This window comes from Ranitomeya variabilis, chromosome 2 (assembly GCF_051348905.1).
Source record: "Ranitomeya variabilis isolate aRanVar5 chromosome 2, aRanVar5.hap1, whole genome shotgun sequence".
Classification (NCBI taxonomy): domain Eukaryota; kingdom Metazoa; phylum Chordata; class Amphibia; order Anura; family Dendrobatidae; genus Ranitomeya; species Ranitomeya variabilis.
Genome location: NC_135233.1, coordinates 57,496,224 through 57,517,169, shown reverse-complemented (window position 1 = coordinate 57,517,169; position 20,946 = coordinate 57,496,224). Strand labels below are relative to the sequence as shown.

Sequence of the window (20,946 nt, the reverse complement as noted above, 5' to 3'; positions counted from 1 at the left end):
ATGACACACAGGTGTATGTGTGGAGGGCTCCCAGGATTCTGGTGGTACAGTGGGGAAAAAAGTATTTAGTCAGCCACCAAATGTGTAAGTTCTCCCACTTAAAAAGATGAGAGAGGCCTGTAATAGACACCATAGGTAGACCACAACTATGAGAGTCAAAATGAGAAAAAAATCACCTTATCTGATTTGACATGATTTATTTTTCAAATTATGGTGGAAAATAAGTATTTGTTCACCTAAAAACATGCAAAATTTCTGTTTCCCACAGACCTGTAACTTCTTCTGTCTGTGCCATCTTTGTGGTGTTTTCTATGCCAGTTGTTGCTACTGCTGCTGATGTTACAAATATTTTTTTAAAACGTGGAGACTCCAAGTTGGGTCTCCATCTGATGGATTGCCTGTGGTGGAAGGTATGTCAGAGGCCTATTATACTGTTTCTACTCTGTGCAAATTGATGCCACTTGCTGTGCTTTGACAATTATTTTTTGAAATGTGGAGACTCCAAGTTGGGTCTCCATCTGGTGAGTTGCCCGTTTAAGTAGGTCTCCCAGACAGGCAGGCCTGCTCTTACTTTCAGTCAACTACCTTTGTTAGTTTCCTTACATTTTTCTACCTATAGTCTATAAAGATTATGAATAAAGCTATGTACAAATTTTTAAATGGACTTTCTACTCCGTGGTGTTTGGAATAGTTTCTATGTAGTGTCCATAATATATCAGACCTGTTAACCTAAAGGTATAGGGTCTTTACTTTGATGGTCTTTACAATTATAAAATCTGTTCTAGTGATATTCTTTTAATTTTTCTATCAATAGTAGTCTATAAAACTGATGCTTGTGCCATCCGAGTGTGGCTGGAATGAAACAAAAATTGGAGGTGTTGCATGAGGTGTAAGGTCTCCCAGCTAAAAAGGCTTACACTTCTTCCTTAACCAACAGGTCCTCATTAAAACTTCATTTCCAAGCTGTAAATTCTGGGCCAGCGCCTGATACCTCATGCATGGCCCATGGCTGAGAGCTGCTGTGCCATTTTCAAATTTCTACTGTGGGTTAATTGATGCCACTTTTCCTGGTATCTGCTCCTAATTTTAACTATTTGGGAAGCTTTTTGTCACCCCTTAAGGTGTGGTCTATGCATTTGGTTTTGCCTTCCCCTTGAATCTAATGGGGTTTGGGTACGTTTAGTGAACTTTTCAGCAAACGGAGAGGTCCGTTCAGTCAATCCGAACTGAACCTTGAAAGATTCGCTCATCTCTATTCAGAATTACTTGAAGTATGAAAAAGTGAATCCACGTAATAAGGCAATCGGTTGGCATTTTTGGGATATTAAATTCTTCGTAAAAAAATAATATAATGTAAAGGTGAAAAATAATGGTAGTGGCAAAAGGATTGGATATTTTTTTTTTACAGTAGAAGTCATTCAAAGGAACTCTCCAGGTAAAACTGACACACTATGTTATGAATAGTTGAAGGCCAAAGGGAGCAGAGTATGACTCAGCGATTACAAGTACACCAAATACGGTAGATAATTCCTGTGCCATGCACAGCCCCTCAGGCCCCACACCAGTCATAAAACAATGTATCAGTTTTGCCTGGGGTGTTCCTATAATTTGGCACTTTGTAGTCCTAAGGGAGGTACTAAAAGTAGGAGCACTGAATACATTTACAAGCCTGGTCGCTGATGTATACTTTACTGGGAATTGTAAACCTTTAAAATGGTGAGTAGTTGATTCAGACAATTTATGGTATAACAGTGATAGCATCTACAGTACTCAGTCTGCAGTTAGCTAAGGCTCGCTGGGACCAGCAGCTGAGAAGGAGGCTGAATCCTCCCTTGTCTGTGCTAAAATCTGTAATGATCAACATACTGCACTGATTTCAGAGAAAGCCTTGGTTCCCCCTCCTCAGCTAGCCATCCCAGGGCTCTGCTGTGCCCAAATAATAGAGCAAAATCATTCTACAGTGGCCCTTCAGGTTACAATGACATCAGGTTACAATATTTTCAACATGTAATGTCCTTCCCTGCTCCATTGTAACTTGAAACCACCTTTAACATATAGTACAATGCCGCATTCACTGCTTTAATATTACTGAAGCCCAAGCCGTGATTGGCAGGCCAATGGCACTTCCCTACAGTATAGTGCGATACTTCATATATTGTCCTGAGCTTCACTCTAGAGATGAATGAATCAATGTGTAATGAAGCAAATTTGCAACAAATTTTTTAAAATTTCAATTCTATTTAATCTGAAATTTTGGGATCCGATTTACATTTTGTATAATGACAGCCAGCCGGTCACAATTTAGCTGCCTCTTTTTTAGGGCTGGAAAAAGGTTAAAATATTGAGATTCATTTTACTCACCTGTGCTAGGACCTCACCTGGCTGTATGCCACCTCTACCATTGCTCCCCAATCCTGACACAACTCACGAAATCCTCTTCACTGGTCTTTGGTTCTTTCAGCACTTATGACCCTGAGACTAGTGATTGCTGTCAGTCTCACACTTTCACGTTGTGGTTGATGCATATCATTGATGTCAATGACATACTTTGCCATCACAGATGATGACATGAGGACAATAATTTGCCGGGAGTGCAGGAAGAACCAAAGAACTGTGAGGGATACTAGGGAAGGTGGTGGCTTCATAAAGACAAGTGGGACTCTAGGACAATTTACTTTTTATGCTTTGGGGCTTTGAGGTCTGAAGAGAAGCTTTTTGTGGCAATCATGGCACTTCTGATTCAAACTGATTTTCTGAAAATATTGGATTCTAGTAAGATTTTGACATTCCTTTTGTATGTATCCAACAAAACAACATCTTTTGTGTTGCCACCAACCAACACATGACCGCGTGGAGAGAAAATGTCAGAAAGCCAAAAACTGGTGTAAACGACAAAGGAACTGTGGTGCAAGTAGCATGTTTTTAATCCTTTCCCTCTGTTTATTGTGCTTTGGGAATCAGAGAATAATAAAAGTTTTTCAGGGCAATTGGTCCACTTTTGATTTGGATCTTATGGTATTCAGACCAAATCAAATTTACCCTTCAATATGAGCGAATCTTCCCAAACCAAATTTTTCAAGAGTCGCTCATCTCTAGCCAAAGTTATTACACATATTTTACCAATCTCCAAAATGTAAAAGAAAAGAAAGCTGTAGTGACTAACGGGTAACATAACATGGCACAGAGGCAGAGGAACTCAATGTACAACTGTTTGGTGCTTTTTGGTGCTCACTTTGTAGAAATTTTGTAAAATCTTCTTTGTGGAATAGCCTGCTGCAGATATTCCCTAAGATATGGTAACTCATAAAATGTGGCTTGATATTTTTAATCCTCTATAGTAAATGGGAGGCATAAGAGGATTTGGTGACAACTCGTGCACTTCTATCAGTGAAGCATTAGTATTGCATTGCTTTAGTCTGTTTTTCAGTTCACAAGGACTACCATTAGTCTACTATAGTTAATCATCAGCAGAAAAGTGTCCCTAAAGAATTTCCATATGGAAAAAGAAGAAAGACACAGACCTTTAATATGCAATTCAACTGAATATAGTTTTTAAAGCATATGGTTTGTCTTTGATCTATATATAAAATATTTCACAGCAAAACTGGAAAAAATGAAGCGGAACCAAGTAACAAAATAAAATTAGAATGGATCAGTAATTTCCAGGGGGACCGGACTAAATTATATTATTAAAGAAAGTGATTTTAACTTTATTTGCTAAAATTCTACTTTATATATCATATTTGTAACTATTTTTGCAAGATTCCCTCTGTCAAAAAACAAAGTTTTCACATCTTTGAAGCTTGTGAAAGACTAGTCCCTAGTTGCCATACCATACAGTACATACAGTACAGTTGTGTTAAAAGTGTTTGCCCTTTCCTGATTTCTTATTCTCTTGCATGCTTGTCACACTTTAATGCCTCTGATCACCAAACAAATTTAAATATTAGACAAAGATAACACAAGTAAGCACAAAATGCCATTTTTAAATTAAGTTCTTTATTATTACGGGAAAAAGAAATCTAAACTTACAGGGTTCTGTGTGCTCCAAAAACCTAAAAACTAGTTGGGCCACCCTTAGTAGCAACAACTGCAAACAAGCATTTGCGATAACTGGCAATGAGTCTTTTACAATGCTCTGGTGGAATTTTGGCATACTCATCTTTGCAGAATTGCTGTTATTCAGCCACATTGGAGGGTTTCCGAGCATGAACCATCTTTTTCAGATTATTCCACAGCATCTCATTTGGATTAAAGTCAGGATTTTGACTAGGCTAATCCAAAGTCTAAATTTTGTTTTTTTAAGCCATTCAGAGGTGGACTTGCTGGTGTGTTTAGGATCATTGTCCTGCTGCATAACCCAAATGCGCTTCAGCTTGAGGTCACGAAGAGATGGCAGACATTTTCCTTCAGGATATTTTGGTACACAGCAGAATTCATGCTTCCATTTACCAAAGCAACCTTCCAGGTTATGAAGCAAAACAGCCCCAGATCATCGCACTACCACCCCCATATTTTACTGTTGATATGAGGTTTCTTTTCTGAAATGCAGTGTTAATTATGCCAGACATGTAATGGGACATACACCTTCCAAAAATGTAAACTTTTGTCTTGTCAGTTCACAAAGTATTCTCCCAAAAGTCTTGGGGATCATCAAGATGTTTTCTGGCAAAACTGACATGAGCCTTTATGTTTTTATTGGTCAGCAGTGGTTTTCATCTTGGAACTCTGCCATGCAGGCCATTTTTGCTCAGTTTCTTATGGTGAAGTCATCATGAACACTGACCTGAACTGAGACAAGGGAGGAGTGCAGTTCTTTGGATGTTGTTTTTGGGTCTTTTGTGACCTCTTGGATAAATTGTTGCTGCGTTCTTGGGGTAATTTTGGTGGACTGGCCACTTCTTGAAAGGTTCATCACTCTTCCATGTTTTTGCCATTTGTGGATAATGACTCACAATGCGGTTTGCCGGAGTCCCAATGCTTTAGAAATGGCTTTATAACCTTTTCCCAGACTGATAGATCTCAATTACTTTGTTTATTATTTGTTTCAGAATTTATTTGGATCACGAAATGATGTACAGCTTTTGAGGTTTTTTGGTCTATTTCACTTTGTCAGGCAGGTCCTATTTAAGTGATTTGATTGAGAACAGGTGTGACTGGGTGTGGATAGGGAATTTGAACTCAGCTTCCCATAGATGTGATAAATCACAGTTAATTTATGTTTTAAGGGGAAGGCAATCACTTTTCACACAGGGCCCTGTAGGTTTGGATTTCTTTTTCCCTTAATAATAAAGACCTTCATATAAAAACTACATTTTGTGTTTACTTTTGAAGTAGTCTTTTGTGGATGTTGACGTGTGTTTAAAATCCTTATCCATCTGTAGAAGCCATCCTCTTCTCAATTTCAGCTTTTTTGTACAGATGGTATTATGTTTGCATCAAGAATTTGTTGAAATTTCATTGAATCCAATATTTCTTCTACCCATGAAATTTTCCCTGTGCCATTGGCTGTAACACAACCCCAAAGCATGGTTGTAAGTTCAGGGGCAATAGCCACAGGATCAGTCTGGTCTGTTAGACCTTTCAACAACTCCGCAGCGGTGTGCAGTTTGTCACCAAAGCAGATTAGCTTCAGCACAGCTTGTTGCCACTTGGCCGAGGCAGTGCTGCAGTGCTTCCAGCTTGTGACTGATGTTGACGTTTGTGAGATGGAGGGTGAAGAGGAGCAGGTGCAGGAACTGCTGTAGAAGGTGGGGGCAACTCTGATTGAACAAGGGCCCACAATCCTCAGTATCAGTAGCACGTTTTCCATCCCAGGGTCTGACTGGGTCCCAACTTCCACAATGTTCACCCAGTGTGCCATCAGGGAATTGTGTCCCTGGCAACAAGCACTTGTCCACGTGTCCGTAGTTAAGTGGACCTTCCCGGTCACAGCATTGGTCAGGGCACAGCTGATGTTATGGGACAAGTACTTGTGTAAGGTGTGGACAGCACGCACACTGGGAAAAATTGTGGCAGCTTGGGACTGGAAATGTGAACAGCTCTTCAGAGTGCCCAAGAGTGTGATCACTTGTGTCCGGGCACTCGGTATGGTGAGAGGAAAGAGGATCAGGGTGAGGATTATGTGGTTGATAATCACGGTTACTGAGACTGGACCATGTGGTAGACAGGACAGTTCTGGCAAAGTGACTGGGAAGCATTATCTGTCATCCATCCAACAACCTTTTCACACTGCTATGGCTTTAAGAATGGTGTTCCACACCCCCAATACAAAGTGGGATAGGAAGCTAGATCGACATGATGTGTGTGTTTGTTGTGCTCTCGCGGCAGGCACAGTTTCCCCTTGCCCATGGTTTCAGCTTCTGTGCTCCCCATCAGCATCATGTCCACTTCCCCATCCCTTACTCCCCTCCTTGCCCATTTTAAATTGCATATGATATATCCCTGTTGAGAAAACGTTAAAGACAGTATTACAATGCCAGCAAAATTTGTCCACTACAGATGGACGTATAAGACTGCAATATCAATATAACAGTGCTATTTGTAACCAAAGTTTTTGTGTGTGCTCTGAGGCTCAACTCTAGCACAATAAATGACATATAAAAACATTGTATCTATCCCAAAATGCTAGATACAATTCAGCTCAGTGTGCAAAAAATAAGCCATTGCACAGCCCCATCGACCAAAAATTGAAAACGTTACGGGTCTACACTGTGTTCCAAATTATTATGCAAATTGGATTTAAGTGTCATAAAGATTTAATTGTTTTGTTTTTCAAATAAACTCGTGGATGGTATTGTGTCTCGGGGTTCAATGAATCACTGAAATCAATCTTAAACTCGTGGGATAATTAGTTTTCCAGGTGATTCTAATTAAAGGAAAACTACTTAAAAAATGATGTCCACATTATTAAGCAGGTCACAGGTTTCAAGCAATATGGGAAATAAAAAGGATCTCTCTGCTGCTGAAAAGCGTTAAATAGTGCAATGCCTTGGACAAGGTATGAAAAAATTAGATATTTCACGAAAACTTAAGAGTGATCATCATACTCTGATGAGATTTGTGACTGAAACAGAGCACATACAGAGTTCATGCAAATAAAGGCATAATGAGGAAGGTTTCTGCCAGACAAATTCAATGGATTAAGAGAGCAGCTGCCAAAATACCATTACAAAGCAGCAAACAGTTATTTGAAGCTGCTGGTGCGTCTGGAGTCCCTTGAACCTCAAAGTGTAGGATCCTTCAAAGGCTTGCTGTGGTGCATAAACCTACTATTTGGCCACTCCTAAACAGGGTTCACAAGCAGAAAGGGTTGCAGTGGGCCCAGACATACATGAAGACTAATTTTCAAACAGTCTTGTTTACTGATGAGTGTCGAGCAACCCTGGACGGTCCAGATGGATGGAGTAGTGGATGGTTGGTGGATGGCCACCATGTCCCAACAAGGCTGCGACGTCAGCCAGGAGGTGGAGGAGTCATGTTTTGGGCTGGAATCATGGGGAACCAGCTGGTAGGGCCCTTTAAGGTTCCTGAAGGTGTGAAAATGACCTCAGCAAAATATATAGAGTTTCTGACTGACAACTTTCTTCCATGGTCTAAAAAGCAGAAACGTGCCTTCAGGAGCAAAATCATCTTCATGCATGACAATGAATACCTCTGAGTAATTGGCTGCTATGGGCATAAAAAGAGATAAACTCATGGTGTGGCCACCATCTTCCCCTGACCTCAACCCTATAGAGAACCTTTGGAGTATCATCAAACAAAAGCTCTATGAGGGTGGGAGGCAGTTCACATCAAAACAGCAGCTCTGGGAGGCTATTCTGACTTCATGCAGAGAAATACAAGCAGAAACTCTCCAAAAACTCACAAGTTCAATGGATGCAAGAATTGTGAAGGTGATATCAAAGAAGGGTTCCTATGTTAACATGTAACTTGGCCTGCTAGGATGTTTTGGAGTTAAATAGCTTTTTTCTTCAGTGAATGTGACCTCCTAATGCTGCAAATTCCACAAATTAACATTTTCAGTTCTTTAAAACATATCAAATGTTTAGAAATTCTACTGTGCGTAATAATTTGGAACAGTGCATTTTGAGTTTTTATTCATTTTGGAGATTATACTGTAATCATTGGGAGGTTTCTTCAATAAAATTCAATGTATACTCTAATGGGTGATGACTTTTATTAGACTGACTGTCATTTGCACCGACCATTTAGGAAAATCCGAGAAAAGTGTCATTTGCATAATAATTTGGAACATAGTGTAGTAAACACAAGCAAACAAAATTTTTTTACAAATTTCCGATTTTTTTTTTCACCACTTAAATAAAAAAAATGTTTTGCATGTTTTATATGTTCGTAATTGTACTGACTAGGGTTGCTCGAACCGATCATGTAAAATCGGAATTATACCGATTTTCACTACGATCGGAATTCCAAATCCCGATTCCGATCTTTGAATGTGATCGGAAATCAGAAATCGGAAGTGCGTATTTTTTTTTGCACAATGTTTGTGATTGACACATGAACCACCCAATGAAGTTCCTGTGAAGTGTGGGCACATCTTGAAACACTAGTAGGCATTTTAACTACTGACATGACTGTGATTGGCTGTGATCAGGCACTATAAGGCCATGTTCACACGTTGCGGTTTTTACCGCGGATCCGCAGCATTTTTTACGCTGTTTTTGGTCTGTGCAGACCTGTCAGGGGTCTGTGCGGGCCTGCTGGGGGTGTGTACGGGCCTGCCGGGGGTCTGTGTGGGCTGCCGGGGGTCTGTGCGGGCCTACCGGTGGTCTGTGTGGGCCTGCGGGGGTCTGTGCGGGCTGCCGGGGGTCTGTGCGGGCTTCCGGGGGGTCTGGGCGGGCTGCCGGGGGACTGTGTGGGCCTGCTGGGGGTCTGTGCGGGCTGCCGGGGAGTCTGTGCGGGCCTCTCGGGGGTCTGTGCGGGCCTCTCTGGGGTCTTTGTGTGTGTGTGTGCAGGCATCGTCCGATGGGACTGCAAGTCCAATCGGGCTATGCCTGCTACAATGACAGTGATTGACACATTAGCCAATGATGGGACACAAACATACATACAACATACATACTACATACATACTACATACATACATACATACTACATACATACTACATACATACATACTACATACAACATACTGCATACATGCTACATACAACATACTACATACATACAACATACTACATACATACAACATACATACATACTACATACATACAACATACTACATGCATACATACTACATGCATACTACATACATACATACTGCATACATACTACAAACATACTACATATATAGAACATACTACATACATACAACATACATACAACATACTACATACAACATACTACATACTTACATACAACATTCTACATACATACTACATACAACATACTACATACATACTACCTTCATACTACATACAGTACATTCATACATTACATACAATACATACATATAACATACAGTACATATAACATAGAGTACATACTCACCATCACTTGTCACTTTGATCCCCGAAGCCAGTGTCACCTGTAAAACATATTAAAATAATAAACAAACACTATACTCCCTGATCCGCAGAAATTCAATAAAAATGAGTGTCCCACGATGATCTCCCGTGGAGAGCAGCAGCATCAGCTGATGCAACCGCTCTCTAGGGGCTCCAGGAATACAATGACGGAAGATATCCTTCCGCACTGTATTCCTCCGCCACTGTAAAAAATAGTCCCTTGTCTCACTTTTGGCACTGCTGTGAGAAAGTTCCCTGCATCGGACAGAAAGTATATGGTTTATTATTTTACGTTTTTTGCAGGCGATCGAGTATGGTAAGCATGGTTAAATTAAGAATAATAAAATACTTTTTTCTGGCTGTGTCTTAATTTTTTTTTAACTCTTTCACTACACTAGGATTAATAATGGATAGGTGTCATATTGACGCCTCTCCATTATTAAGCTGGCTTAATGTCACCTTACAATAGCAAGGTGACATTAACCCCTTATTACCCCATATCCCACTGCTACTCGGGAGTGGGAAGAGAGGGGCTAAGTGCTGGAATTGGCACGTCTTACAGATGCGCCATTTCTGGGGAGGCTGCGGGCTGGTATTTGCAGCTGGGGGGCCAATATCCATGGCCCCTCTCTAGGCTATGAATATCAGCCCGCAGCTGTCTGCTTAGCCTTTCTGGCTATAAAATATAGGGGGACCCCACATCATTTTTTTGGGGGGTCCCCCTATTTTAATAGCCAGTAATGGCTACGCAGACAGCTGCGGGCTGATATTCATAGCCTTGGAGAGGCCATGGGTTTTACCCCCTTCCCAGGCTAAAAATATTGGCCCCCGGCCGTCGGCTTTCCCCCTCTGGCGCAGAAAATTGCACGGGAGCCCACGCCATTTTTTTCCTTTTTTTTAATAATTAAACGCTCATTAAGAAACATTGGCCTTTCTATTATACATCTATGGATATATCGATCTATAGATTTAATAGCTACAGCGCCGAAATTTTGCACATACACACTACTAACATTAGTAGTGTGGAATATGCAAAAAAAAGGGGGATATGACATGGTTTACTGTATGTAAACCATGTCTCATATCATGTCGGGTTTAGGCAGGAGAAATGAAAAGCCGGCAATTGAATTACCGGCTTTTCAACATTATCGCGCTGAAGTAAATATAAATATATATATATATATATGTGTCTCTATGACATATATATATATATATATATATATATATATATATATATATAACGAAACCCGACTTTGGATTACAGATCGTGTACCGCCGACCCGATCCCAGAGTGGGATCGGGTCGGGTTTCACGAAACCCGACTTTGCCAAAAGTCGGCGACTTTTGAAAAGTGCCGATCTGTTTCGCTCAACCCTAGTAAACAGTATATTGATTAATTAATTAATCAATTTATTTATTTTGCCTGCTTATATAGCGCTATTATATTCCACAGTGTTTAACAGACATCATCATCACTGTCCCCAATGGGGCTCATAATCTACATTCCCTATCAGTATGTCTCTGGAGTGTGGGAAAAAATTGGAGGAAACCCACGCAAACATGGGTAGAACATACAAACTCCTTGCAGATGATGTCCTTGTTGGGACTTGAACCCAGGACCCCAGTACTACAAGGCTGCAGTACCAACCACTGAGCCACCGCGCTGCCCATATTTACAGCTATAGTCGTGGTTTCAGACTGTTAGGAGACCTGATCCGTTTCCGTTAAGTCATGAAATATAGATGTGAACAGAAACTTAATGAGTACTGGAGGCTTCCAGAAAGTGTAGGTTGATGATTTATTGTATCTTACAAAAAGAAATGCTCTTCTTTATAAAATATGTTTGATTTTCTCTTTAAAGGGATATCTCAAAAACCCAGATCAGTTCTTTACCTCATGAAGGATTGGATGCCATTAAGAAATTGAAAGCTAGTCATGCTTATAACCTGAAAAAGCTCCCTCCTTTAGAAAAGTTTTCCGATCTTGTTGACGCGGATCTGACTTACCCAAGCCATTGTTGTGCTTTCGAAAACTGGAAAAAACAAAAAAGGTATGTTGCTTTTAGATTTGAAAATAAATATCCATTGAAGATGATATTTTGTAACAGTGACCAAGCCAAGGTCATATGGAGAGTGTTGGTTTTGCACTATATTCATTAAAAGGCTGAGGGCCATGGCGGCATGCATGCTAACCTCCGGTAACCTACAGAAATATGTACTCTGCAAAATTAGAACTACTTGTTCTCAGGCATAGAAATTACAATGTGCATCTCCCATGTTATTAACCTAATAATATGGCAAACAGGAATCCAGTACAGTATTGATTGCAAACATATGGGCACAGGAAAAGGCAATTAAAATAAATTGTGTGTGAAATAGGAACTGCGCTTACCTGAGGTCTTGTGAGTTATATCACTGGAACTTTCATGTCATTTTTCAGTGTCATGGCTCAACATGATACAGATATAATGCATAGCATCTGCCATTCATAACATTACAAAGACAAAATGTTGTAGGCGCTGAAAACTGTGAATTTTGCCAACTGTCTGTCACTGAAAAATTACAGGATGTATCGTAGAATCTGTGATATCTTACCTTTGCCTATAGATTTTCTCTGCCTCAGTTGATATTAGTATACTATAATATAAATTTAAATAAATTAAGAAATTAAGTTACTAATCATTTAAGCCATTATGTTTTTGGTTAAGCTTTATATTTTTGATTAAGCTTTATGAAGCTTTTTTATAATGTTTTGGATCCCAGATATCTGGCCCTGTACACTGACCACTTACTTTGTGGTTTCCATCTAAATCTCCGAGTGACGTGATTCAGATGAAACCCCTGATGGATCCATTCACTATAGTGAGGCAGCGAAGTTACTCATCTGGCCTTTGTTCAGTGTTGTCCTTCCTTTCAGAAGTGCACAAAACTGTGGACGACCGCACTTTTATGCAATCCTAAAAAGAGAGACACCGCCGGATCACAGGTCCTATGGTGTCCACAGTGCATCCATCTGCCTCATTATAGGGAATCTTCTGCCAGAGGTTCCGTCTGAATCACGTATTTCAGAGATTTACACAGAACCCCCGGAGAAAGCGCTCAGCGCAAAGCACAGGATAAATGTGCAATGAACATTACTGCGATCTTTGGAAGGCAGAATGAACAAAACAGCATGTGAAAAATTGGTTTTGTTTATTTTGTACGCCGATCTTCTTTCGGTATAAGTGATTAGGCGAATTTATTATTCTGGTCGGTGCAATTACAGCGATACCAGATTTATATCAGGTTTTTATGTTTGGCTGCTGTCTCACACTAAAAGACACTTTTTATTGTGAAAACTAGTCATGTGAGGGCATGTTTTTTGCGGAACGAGGTGACCTTTTTTTGGTACCATTTTCAGACACATGACATTTTTTGATCGCTTTCTATTCCAATTTTTGGGAGTCAGAATGAACAAAAACCAGCAATTCAGCATTTTTTTATGTTGTTCCACGTGTGGTAAAATTGATAAGGCTGCTTTATTCTTCGGGTCAGTACGATTACAGAGATACCACATTTATATTGATTTTTTTATGTTTTGGTTCCTTTACATAATAAAAACTATTTTATTAAAAAAATATATTATTTTTCCATTGCTTTATTCTGAGAGCTATAACTTTTTTATTTTTCCATTGAGTGCCGGGCGTCAGTTGTCAGATTCAGCTGACACCTAGCCTCTGTGAGGGCAAAATCGCCAGGACGTATCCATATGGCACACGTCAAAAATTCCCAATCAGTTGATTTCTTCTTTTTCAGCCTTTCCAACCCTTAGCAATATTTTTTGGGGAGGGATTCTAGGAGGAGCTAAATGACTGCCAACTGAAATGAATGTCTAATCATATGAGTTAATGTATATTGATGTTCACCACTTCAGGACCAGCATCATAAAGGGGCATTTTATGTTTTGTGTCAATTGTCCTAAAATCTCATATAGATTAAATGCATTATCCTGTTGGTTAAAAAGACAATCCCTAATTTATAACAATCTGTCACGTAATTCCTATATTTTTAGAACTATGGCACTGATTTATAAAACAGTTTTTGCCAGAATTATAATGTAAAACTTTTTGAAATTACTCAAAATTTGCACTCAATTTGAAGTGATTTTTGGTGATTTTGCGCCCGTCTTGGACACTTCTGGGCAACTTCACCAATTTTTTTTAATGTAGGAGGGGCTTCAAAGGAAGGGGCATGGTCAAACATGCATGGGTAATTCTCTATAGTTTGCACCTCAAAAGTAGCATACATTACAACACAAATTAATCTAGTCCGGACTGGATTGCATTTCTTTCGGTAGCGAATTGCAGCCACAGTCCTCCTTCTCATGAATTTTGTATATCTTAACTCCACCACTTCTTTCACTAAGGCTAGAGTATAAACCCCAAGTCTTCATTAATTCTGGGCATTTTATTATACGTAGCCCATCTGGTGAGGTGGATTCCCTAAGCCTTAGATCTGTATCAACAGAAGGGACCAAAGGCATTGGTGCAATGTAGAAAAGCTGAGCTGGAGATGCTAAATGACCTGAGTATGAAAGACAGCACCTTGGAATAGAAGATTCAAGAGTGAAGGCAGACAGCTTAGAACAAAATAGCCAGTTATGCAGGGAGGCAACTTGGAACAGCAGAAACGAGTATGCAGTATTAAAGAAATGAGTTTGTCAGGACATTCACTTTGGGGTATTTGCAACAGAGCCAGATATGATATGTGACATCAGAGTCTAGAAATGTGATAATGATGAGAATGATAAACTACATGAATGCAAAGGTGGTGCAGCGCCTCCTGATCTTGCATATAGGCTGTTAGCAAAACAACACTGTTTTTGTGGAAATCTTGTTTTATTCCTCCTGGAAATATGTAAACATATTGACCACTGGGTACAATCTACACAGTCTGACATCTCTAACTGGAGGTAGGCCTATTAACATAAGAAATCTGCAAATGGAGTTTCTGGCATGATATTTTATTCTAAGTCATCTGGCAAGGCTTGTTAAAGAGTAAATACTGACTCTTAGTATTGTTATCATCAATAGGTGTTACTCAGGGGCGTAACTACCGCGGTCGCAGGGGTCGCAATTGCGACGGGGCCCGCAGTGCTTAGGGGCCCGCACAGTCCAGCAGACTGGGCGGGCCCCTAAGAACTCTGAGCTACAAAATGGGCCGCTGGCCCTTTAAATAAATCTTCTTTACAGGCCCTGGTGCGCGTGCACTCTCTCAGTGCATGCGCGATCATGGGTGGGACTGCACTTGTCCCGCAGCAGAGCCCCTCCACCGCAGAGAGCCGCACACCACAACTATGGCTGCAGCTGCTCTGTGCGCACAGGACCTGTGATGAGGTCACAGGAGGGGAGGAGTCGGAGTCACATGATCAAGGGCTTCCGTGTAGTGCAGGACAGTAGTGCAGTGCTGGTTGTCATCGTGCTGGAGGAGGGTAAGCTTTTGTGTGAGGTCAGGAGGGGTTTGTGTGGATGTAGCAGAGCAGTGTGTGTATGAGGTGTACAGAGCGGAGCCGTGTGTGTATGAGGTGTACGGAGCGGAGCCGTGTGTGTATGAGGTATAGAAGGCGGAGCTGGGTGTGTATGAGGTGTACGGAGCGGAGCCGGGTGTGTACGAGGTGTACGGAGTGGAGCTGAGTGTGTACGAGGTGTACGGAGCGGAGCTGGGTGTGTATGCTGTGTATGGAGCGGAGGCGTGTGTGTATGAGGTGTACAAGGCGGAGCTGGGTGTGTACAAGGTGTACGGAGCGGAGCTGGGTGTGTACGAGGTGTACGGAGCGGAGCTGGGTGTGTATGCTGTGTATGGAGCGGAGCCGTGTGTGTATGAGGTGTACAAGGCGGAGCTGGGTGTGTACGAGGTGTACGGAGTGGAGCTGGGTGTGTACGAGGTGTACGGAGCGGAGCTGGGTGTGTATGCGGTGTACGGAGCGGAGCCGTGTGTGTATGAGGTGTACGGAGCGGAGCCGGGTGTGTGTGAGGTATATGGAGCAGAGCCGTGTGTGTACGAGGTGTACGGAGCGGAGCCGGGTGTGTACGAGGTGTACGGAGTGGAGCTAGGTGTGTATGAGGTGTATGGAGCGGAGCCGTGTGTGTATGAGGTATATGGAGTGGAGCCGGGTGTGTACGATGTGTACGGACCGGAGCCGTGTGTGTATGAGGTGTACAGAGCGGAGCCGTGTGTGCAAGGTGTACAGAGCATAGCTGTGTGTGTACGAGGTGTACGGAGCGTAGCCGTGTGTGTACGAGGTGTACGGAGCGGAGCCATGTGTGTACGAGGTATACGGAGCGGAGCCGTGTGTGCAAGGTGTATGGAGCAGAGCCGGGTGTGTACGAGGTGTACGGAGGGGAGCTGCATGTGCAATGTGTACGGAGCTCAGCCGCGTGTGTAGGAGTAACTATGTGTGGCCATTATACTGTAGGCAATATCATGTGTGGCCATTGTACAGTATGGAGCATCATGTGTGGCCATTGTACAGTATAGAGCACTATGTGTGGCCATTGTACAGTATGGAGCACTATGTGTGGCCATTGTACAGTATGGACAGGGGCGTAACTACCGCGGTTGCAGCGGTCGCCATTGCGACCGGGCCCGGCAGGTCAGGGGCCCGGGGCCGGCAGGTCAGAGCACTGCCGGACTGGCCATCGGGCACTTCTGGCAAATGCCAGAAGAGCCGGTGCCAGTCATGGGCCACCCGATCCACCTCCCGCCGCCGCCGACTCACCCCCCCTGCCGTCGCATTCAACTATACCGGCGTCTATGACGCCAGTACAGTTGAATGCAATGACGGAAGAGAGAGCGTCTACAGACGCTCCCTCTCCCATCATTCCCCGCTCTGCCTCTGACACTGCGGGTGCGCGATGATGTCATATCATCGCGCACCTGCTGTGTCCCGGGCAGACTGCAGCCGAGCCTGAGACCGGAGCAGGAAGCAACGCTGGCAAGAGGAAAGGTAAGGAGAGTGTTTTTATTTTTTTACTGGACTGTGGGGGCATTCTCGGGGGGGCGAGAGATGCGGGCTGTGCTGTATATACCACTGTGCGGGCTGTGCTGGATATACCACTGTGCAGGCTGTGCTGGTTAGACCACTGTGCGGGCTGTGCTGGATAGACCACTGTGCGGGCTGTGCTGGATAGACCACTGTGCGGGCTGTGCTGGATAGACCACTGTGCGGGCTGTGCTGGATAGACCACTGTGCGGGCTGTGCTGGATAGACCACTGTACGGGCTGTGCTGGATAGACCACTGTGCGGGCTGTGCTGGATAGACCACTGTGCGGGCTGTGCTGGATAGACCACTGTGCGGGCTGTGCTGGATAGACCACTGTGCGGGCTGTGCTGGCACCCAACACCATGTTGCAGTGCAGGAGATTCCTCCTGCACGGCAACAGTCCGAGGCGTATCTAGGGGAAGGGGGCAGCCGGGGCACGTGAGAGACAGGAAGCAGCTCCAGTCATCACGATGAGACAGCTTCTCAGTCTGTATTTTTCCCCCCTCATACATCTCATGTACGTCTGAATGAGATCGTATTTAAGAGAAAGCCAAAATAACCCCGGGACAGAAGGCGAGAGCAGGGGGGAGGTGCGGGACAGAGCCGCTTTAGTCAGGAGAAGCTGAGGAGCTGCAGATGGTTTACATCAGCCACACCTGTACCAGAGAGGAGATTGTGAGTTGTGTATATGAGCTGGTATCTGTGGTGTGTGTGTGTGTGTGTGTGTGTGTGTGATATCTGTAGTATGTGTGTGTGTGTGTGTGTGATATCTGTAGTGTGTGTGTGATAACTGTAGTATGTGTGTGTGATATCTGTAGTATGATGTGTGTGTGTGATATCTGTAGTGTGTGTGTGATATCTGTAGTATGTCTGTGTGTGTGATATCTGTAGTGTGTGTGTGATAACTAGTATGTGTGTGATATCTGTAATATGATGTGTGTGTGATATCTGTAGTGTGTGTGTGATATCTGTAGTATGTGTGTGTGTGATATCTGTAGTGTGTGTGTGTGATATCTGTAGTGTGTGTGTGATAACTGATGTGTGTGTGATATCTGTAGTATGATGTGTGTGTGTGATATCTGTAGTGTGTGTGTGATATCTGTAGTATGTGTGTGTGTGAGGCAGCGGCATAACTACCACGGTCGCAGCTGCAAGCGGCTCTGGCAGGTCAGGGGGCCGTGTGTCCCCTTGAGCCTGTCTCACTTATGCTTGTGTCCCCATGTGCCAGTCTCCCTTGCCCATTAGTCCCTGTGTGTCCCCATGTGCCTGTCTCCCATGTCCCCTTGTGCTTGTGTCAGTCTCCTTTGTTCCCTTGTGCTTGTGTCAGTCTCCTTTGCCCACTAGTCCCTGTGTGTCAGTCTCCCTTTCCCACTTGTCCCTGTGTGTCCCCTTGTGCTTGTATCCCTTGTCCCCTTGTGCTTGTCCCTTGTCCCCGTGTGTCCCCTTGTGTCAGTCTCCATTGCCCACTAGTCCCCTTGTATCAGTCTCCCTTGCCCACTATTCCCCGTGTGTCAGTCTCCCTTGCCCACTAGTCCCTATGTCCCCGTGTGCCAGTCTCCCTTGTCCACTAGTCCCCGTGTGCCCTTTGTGTCAGTCTCCCTTGCCCACTTGTCCCCGTGTGCCCCTTGTGTCAGTCTCCATTGTCCCCTTGTGTCAGTCTCCCTTGCCCACTAGTCCCCTTGTAACCTTCTCCCCTGCCTCCTAGCCCCCATGTGTCCCCTTGTGCCTGTCTTCCTTGCCCCCTTGTGCCCTCTCCCCTGCCCCCTCGTCACCATTTGCTTGTGTCTTTCTCACTACCCCTGTATGGAGGGGCTGCATTATACTATGAGGGGGGCTGCATTGTATTCTATGGGGGTTACATTGAATTTTATGGCGGGAGGGGGCCCCATTTAGAAGTTCGCACCGGGGCCCATAACTTTGTAGTTACGCCACTGGTGTTACTACAGCTCTAGTCCTATTGTTCTCTAAAGAGAATAATTGCATATTTAGTTTTTCAGTGGAGCATTGCATTGCCTATTGTCTCCCTACTCTGGCTTGTCTCGCTCTATAAGGAGAAATATTCCTACTTAGACCACCTTTTGTAGGTCTTTCACTTAGCCAAAGCTCAATTAACCAAATCATACCTCATGCTTTGCACTGATGAGGGGCAAACACCCTGAAACACGTCTGCAAATGCAAAATCTGTTTTTTTTCCTTAATTTATGTGCCAAAGCCTGTTAAAGGGTCAATATTAACTTGGAAGTTTGTCAAGACCAATAGATGATGCTCGAGTTACTGTCCTCCTCCTCTATGAAGGGATATTTTCAAATTTAATTCCCCAGTGGAGCGTTGTATGACATATAAGTCTTTCTATACTTTCGTGGCGTCCTCCACGAGGAGAAACGTTCTCCGTTGGTCCTCCCCTGCCAGAAGCCTCTTATCCAGCCAAATCAGACCTGTTGACTTTCCTTTGAGGGTGAAAACATCTTGAAATTTGTGTCTGCAAATGGAGTGTCTGGTTTGGCTTTTATCCTGTCATGTGGCAAGGCTCGTTAAAGGGTCAACATTGACTTTTAGGATTGCTACATCCAATAGTTAGCAGTGGAGTTATAGTCCTCTTCCTCTCTGAAGAGGATATTTGCACAAAGGTAATATTGACACACGGTTGTTAGTTTATTCATGTATTTCCTGGAGGAGAAGTAACATAAATGCCCGAATTTCCGGCTTCGGAGCACTATTTGCTTCATAAAAGACAATAAAGAATAAAAGGCTGAAATAGCAAGTTTGACTCCATTACAGAAAATCCGGCAACTGCTATTTCACTCATCTCTGTTCAATAGGTAGAGCAGAATCTGTTTAGCAGCCATATTAAATAAAATGTATGGAAGATAAATGGAAGAGACCACAGCGATGTTTTGTCTGTGCAGTGTCCGTGCCGTTAACTACAAAGACTTCCACCGTCCTGCTGTTTCAGGTCACTTAGTGTCTAGTAGAATCTCTTTAGATATAGTGCCAGCAGTATAAAACTAGTCCTAGATGGTACGCTTCCCTTCGCCTGATGCAACCATGTAAACCTGCTGGAAACATTAAATACAGTCCTACGTGTCAATTATAATCACCATATTGTAGGATAATGAGGGTATTTAAGTTGCAGGACTTAAATATGCAAAAAATAATGGATTATTATGTAGATTTCGCAGCATGCACTGGCAACATTTAATAACAACTAATTCGTCCAGGAGAGTAAAATATATTAAATATACTGCACAGCAATGTACAGGAATACTAGAAATCACTGAGGACCTTGTAAGCTGTGAAACTGCAGGTAGTCATGGAAATCAGACGTAGCTTTTAATATCCGCCTTGGTGTAACCAGCACAGAATACATTATACATTACCATGTCTACGTTTTCATTTTTAAGTAAGATTTATTGGACTTTCTATCCCCCCCTTTTTTTTTCATTTAATTTGCAGGTAATTTTGAGCTTCTAATCCAACAGTGGTCAATTTAGTATTAATAATGCCTTAGACTTATAGGGCCCAATTTATTATTGCATTTCTGCTTTTTCTAACTATTCTTTTTCTGCTTTTCGCATGCTGTTCATTTGCACCTCATTTTCTTTTAAAGGGAACCTGTCACCCCCAAAATCGATGGTGAGGTAAGCTCATCTTCATCAGGGGCTTATCTACAGCATTCTGTAATGCTGTAGATAAGCCGCCGATGTTAACTGAAAGAGGAGAAAAAGACATTAGATTATTCTCACCCAGGAGCAGTCCCACTCCAATGGGCGTCTCAGGTCTGGTCCGGGGCCTCCCATCTTCATTCCATGACATCCTCTTCTGGTCTTCACGCCACGGCTCCGGTGCAGGTGTACTTTGTCCTGTTGAGGGCAGAGCAAAGTACTGCAGTGCGCAGGCGCAGGGACAGGTCAGAGAGGCCCGGCACCTGTACAATGCAGTACTTTGCTCTTCCCTCAACAGGGCAGACAAAGTATGCCTGCGCTGCAGCCGCGGCGTGAAGACTAGAAGAGGACTGTAATGGACTGGTAATTTAGGAGCGACATGCGACTAGCTCTGAGCAGGTGGTAACTATACAGACCGCAGTTCCTGATCTTAACACAACACTAGCAGTAGCCGTGGGATGTTCCTGTCACTCCCTGGACACCTCGTCATAGCCGGAGAACTAGCTACCCCTAAAGGTAGAAACAGGAAAGCTATCTTGCCTCAGAGAAAATCCCCAAAGGATAGACAGCCCCCCACAAATAATGACTGTGAGAGGAGAAGGAAATGACATACGCAGTATGAAACAAGATTTAGCAAAGGAGGCCACTTCTAGCTAGATAGATAGTACAGGAAAGAACACTGTGCGGTCAGTAATAAAAACTAGAAAAAGTCCACCGCAGAGAAATGCAAAAA

At 43.1% G+C, this 20,946-nt stretch overlaps 1 protein-coding gene across 6 annotated transcripts in view; it reads left to right on the top strand.

Moving 5' to 3' along the window:
* Nucleotides 1-20,946, top strand: part of FSHR (follicle stimulating hormone receptor) — a 489,167-nt gene that overhangs the window by 317,787 nt on the left and 150,434 nt on the right. For all 6 annotated transcript variants that reach the window (XM_077282458.1, XM_077282455.1, XM_077282454.1 and 3 more), the window contains one exon: nt 11,392-11,580. In XM_077282458.1, coding sequence (XP_077138573.1) covers nt 11,392-11,580 — 189 coding nt within the window. The remainder of the gene's footprint in view (nt 1-11,391; nt 11,581-20,946) is intronic.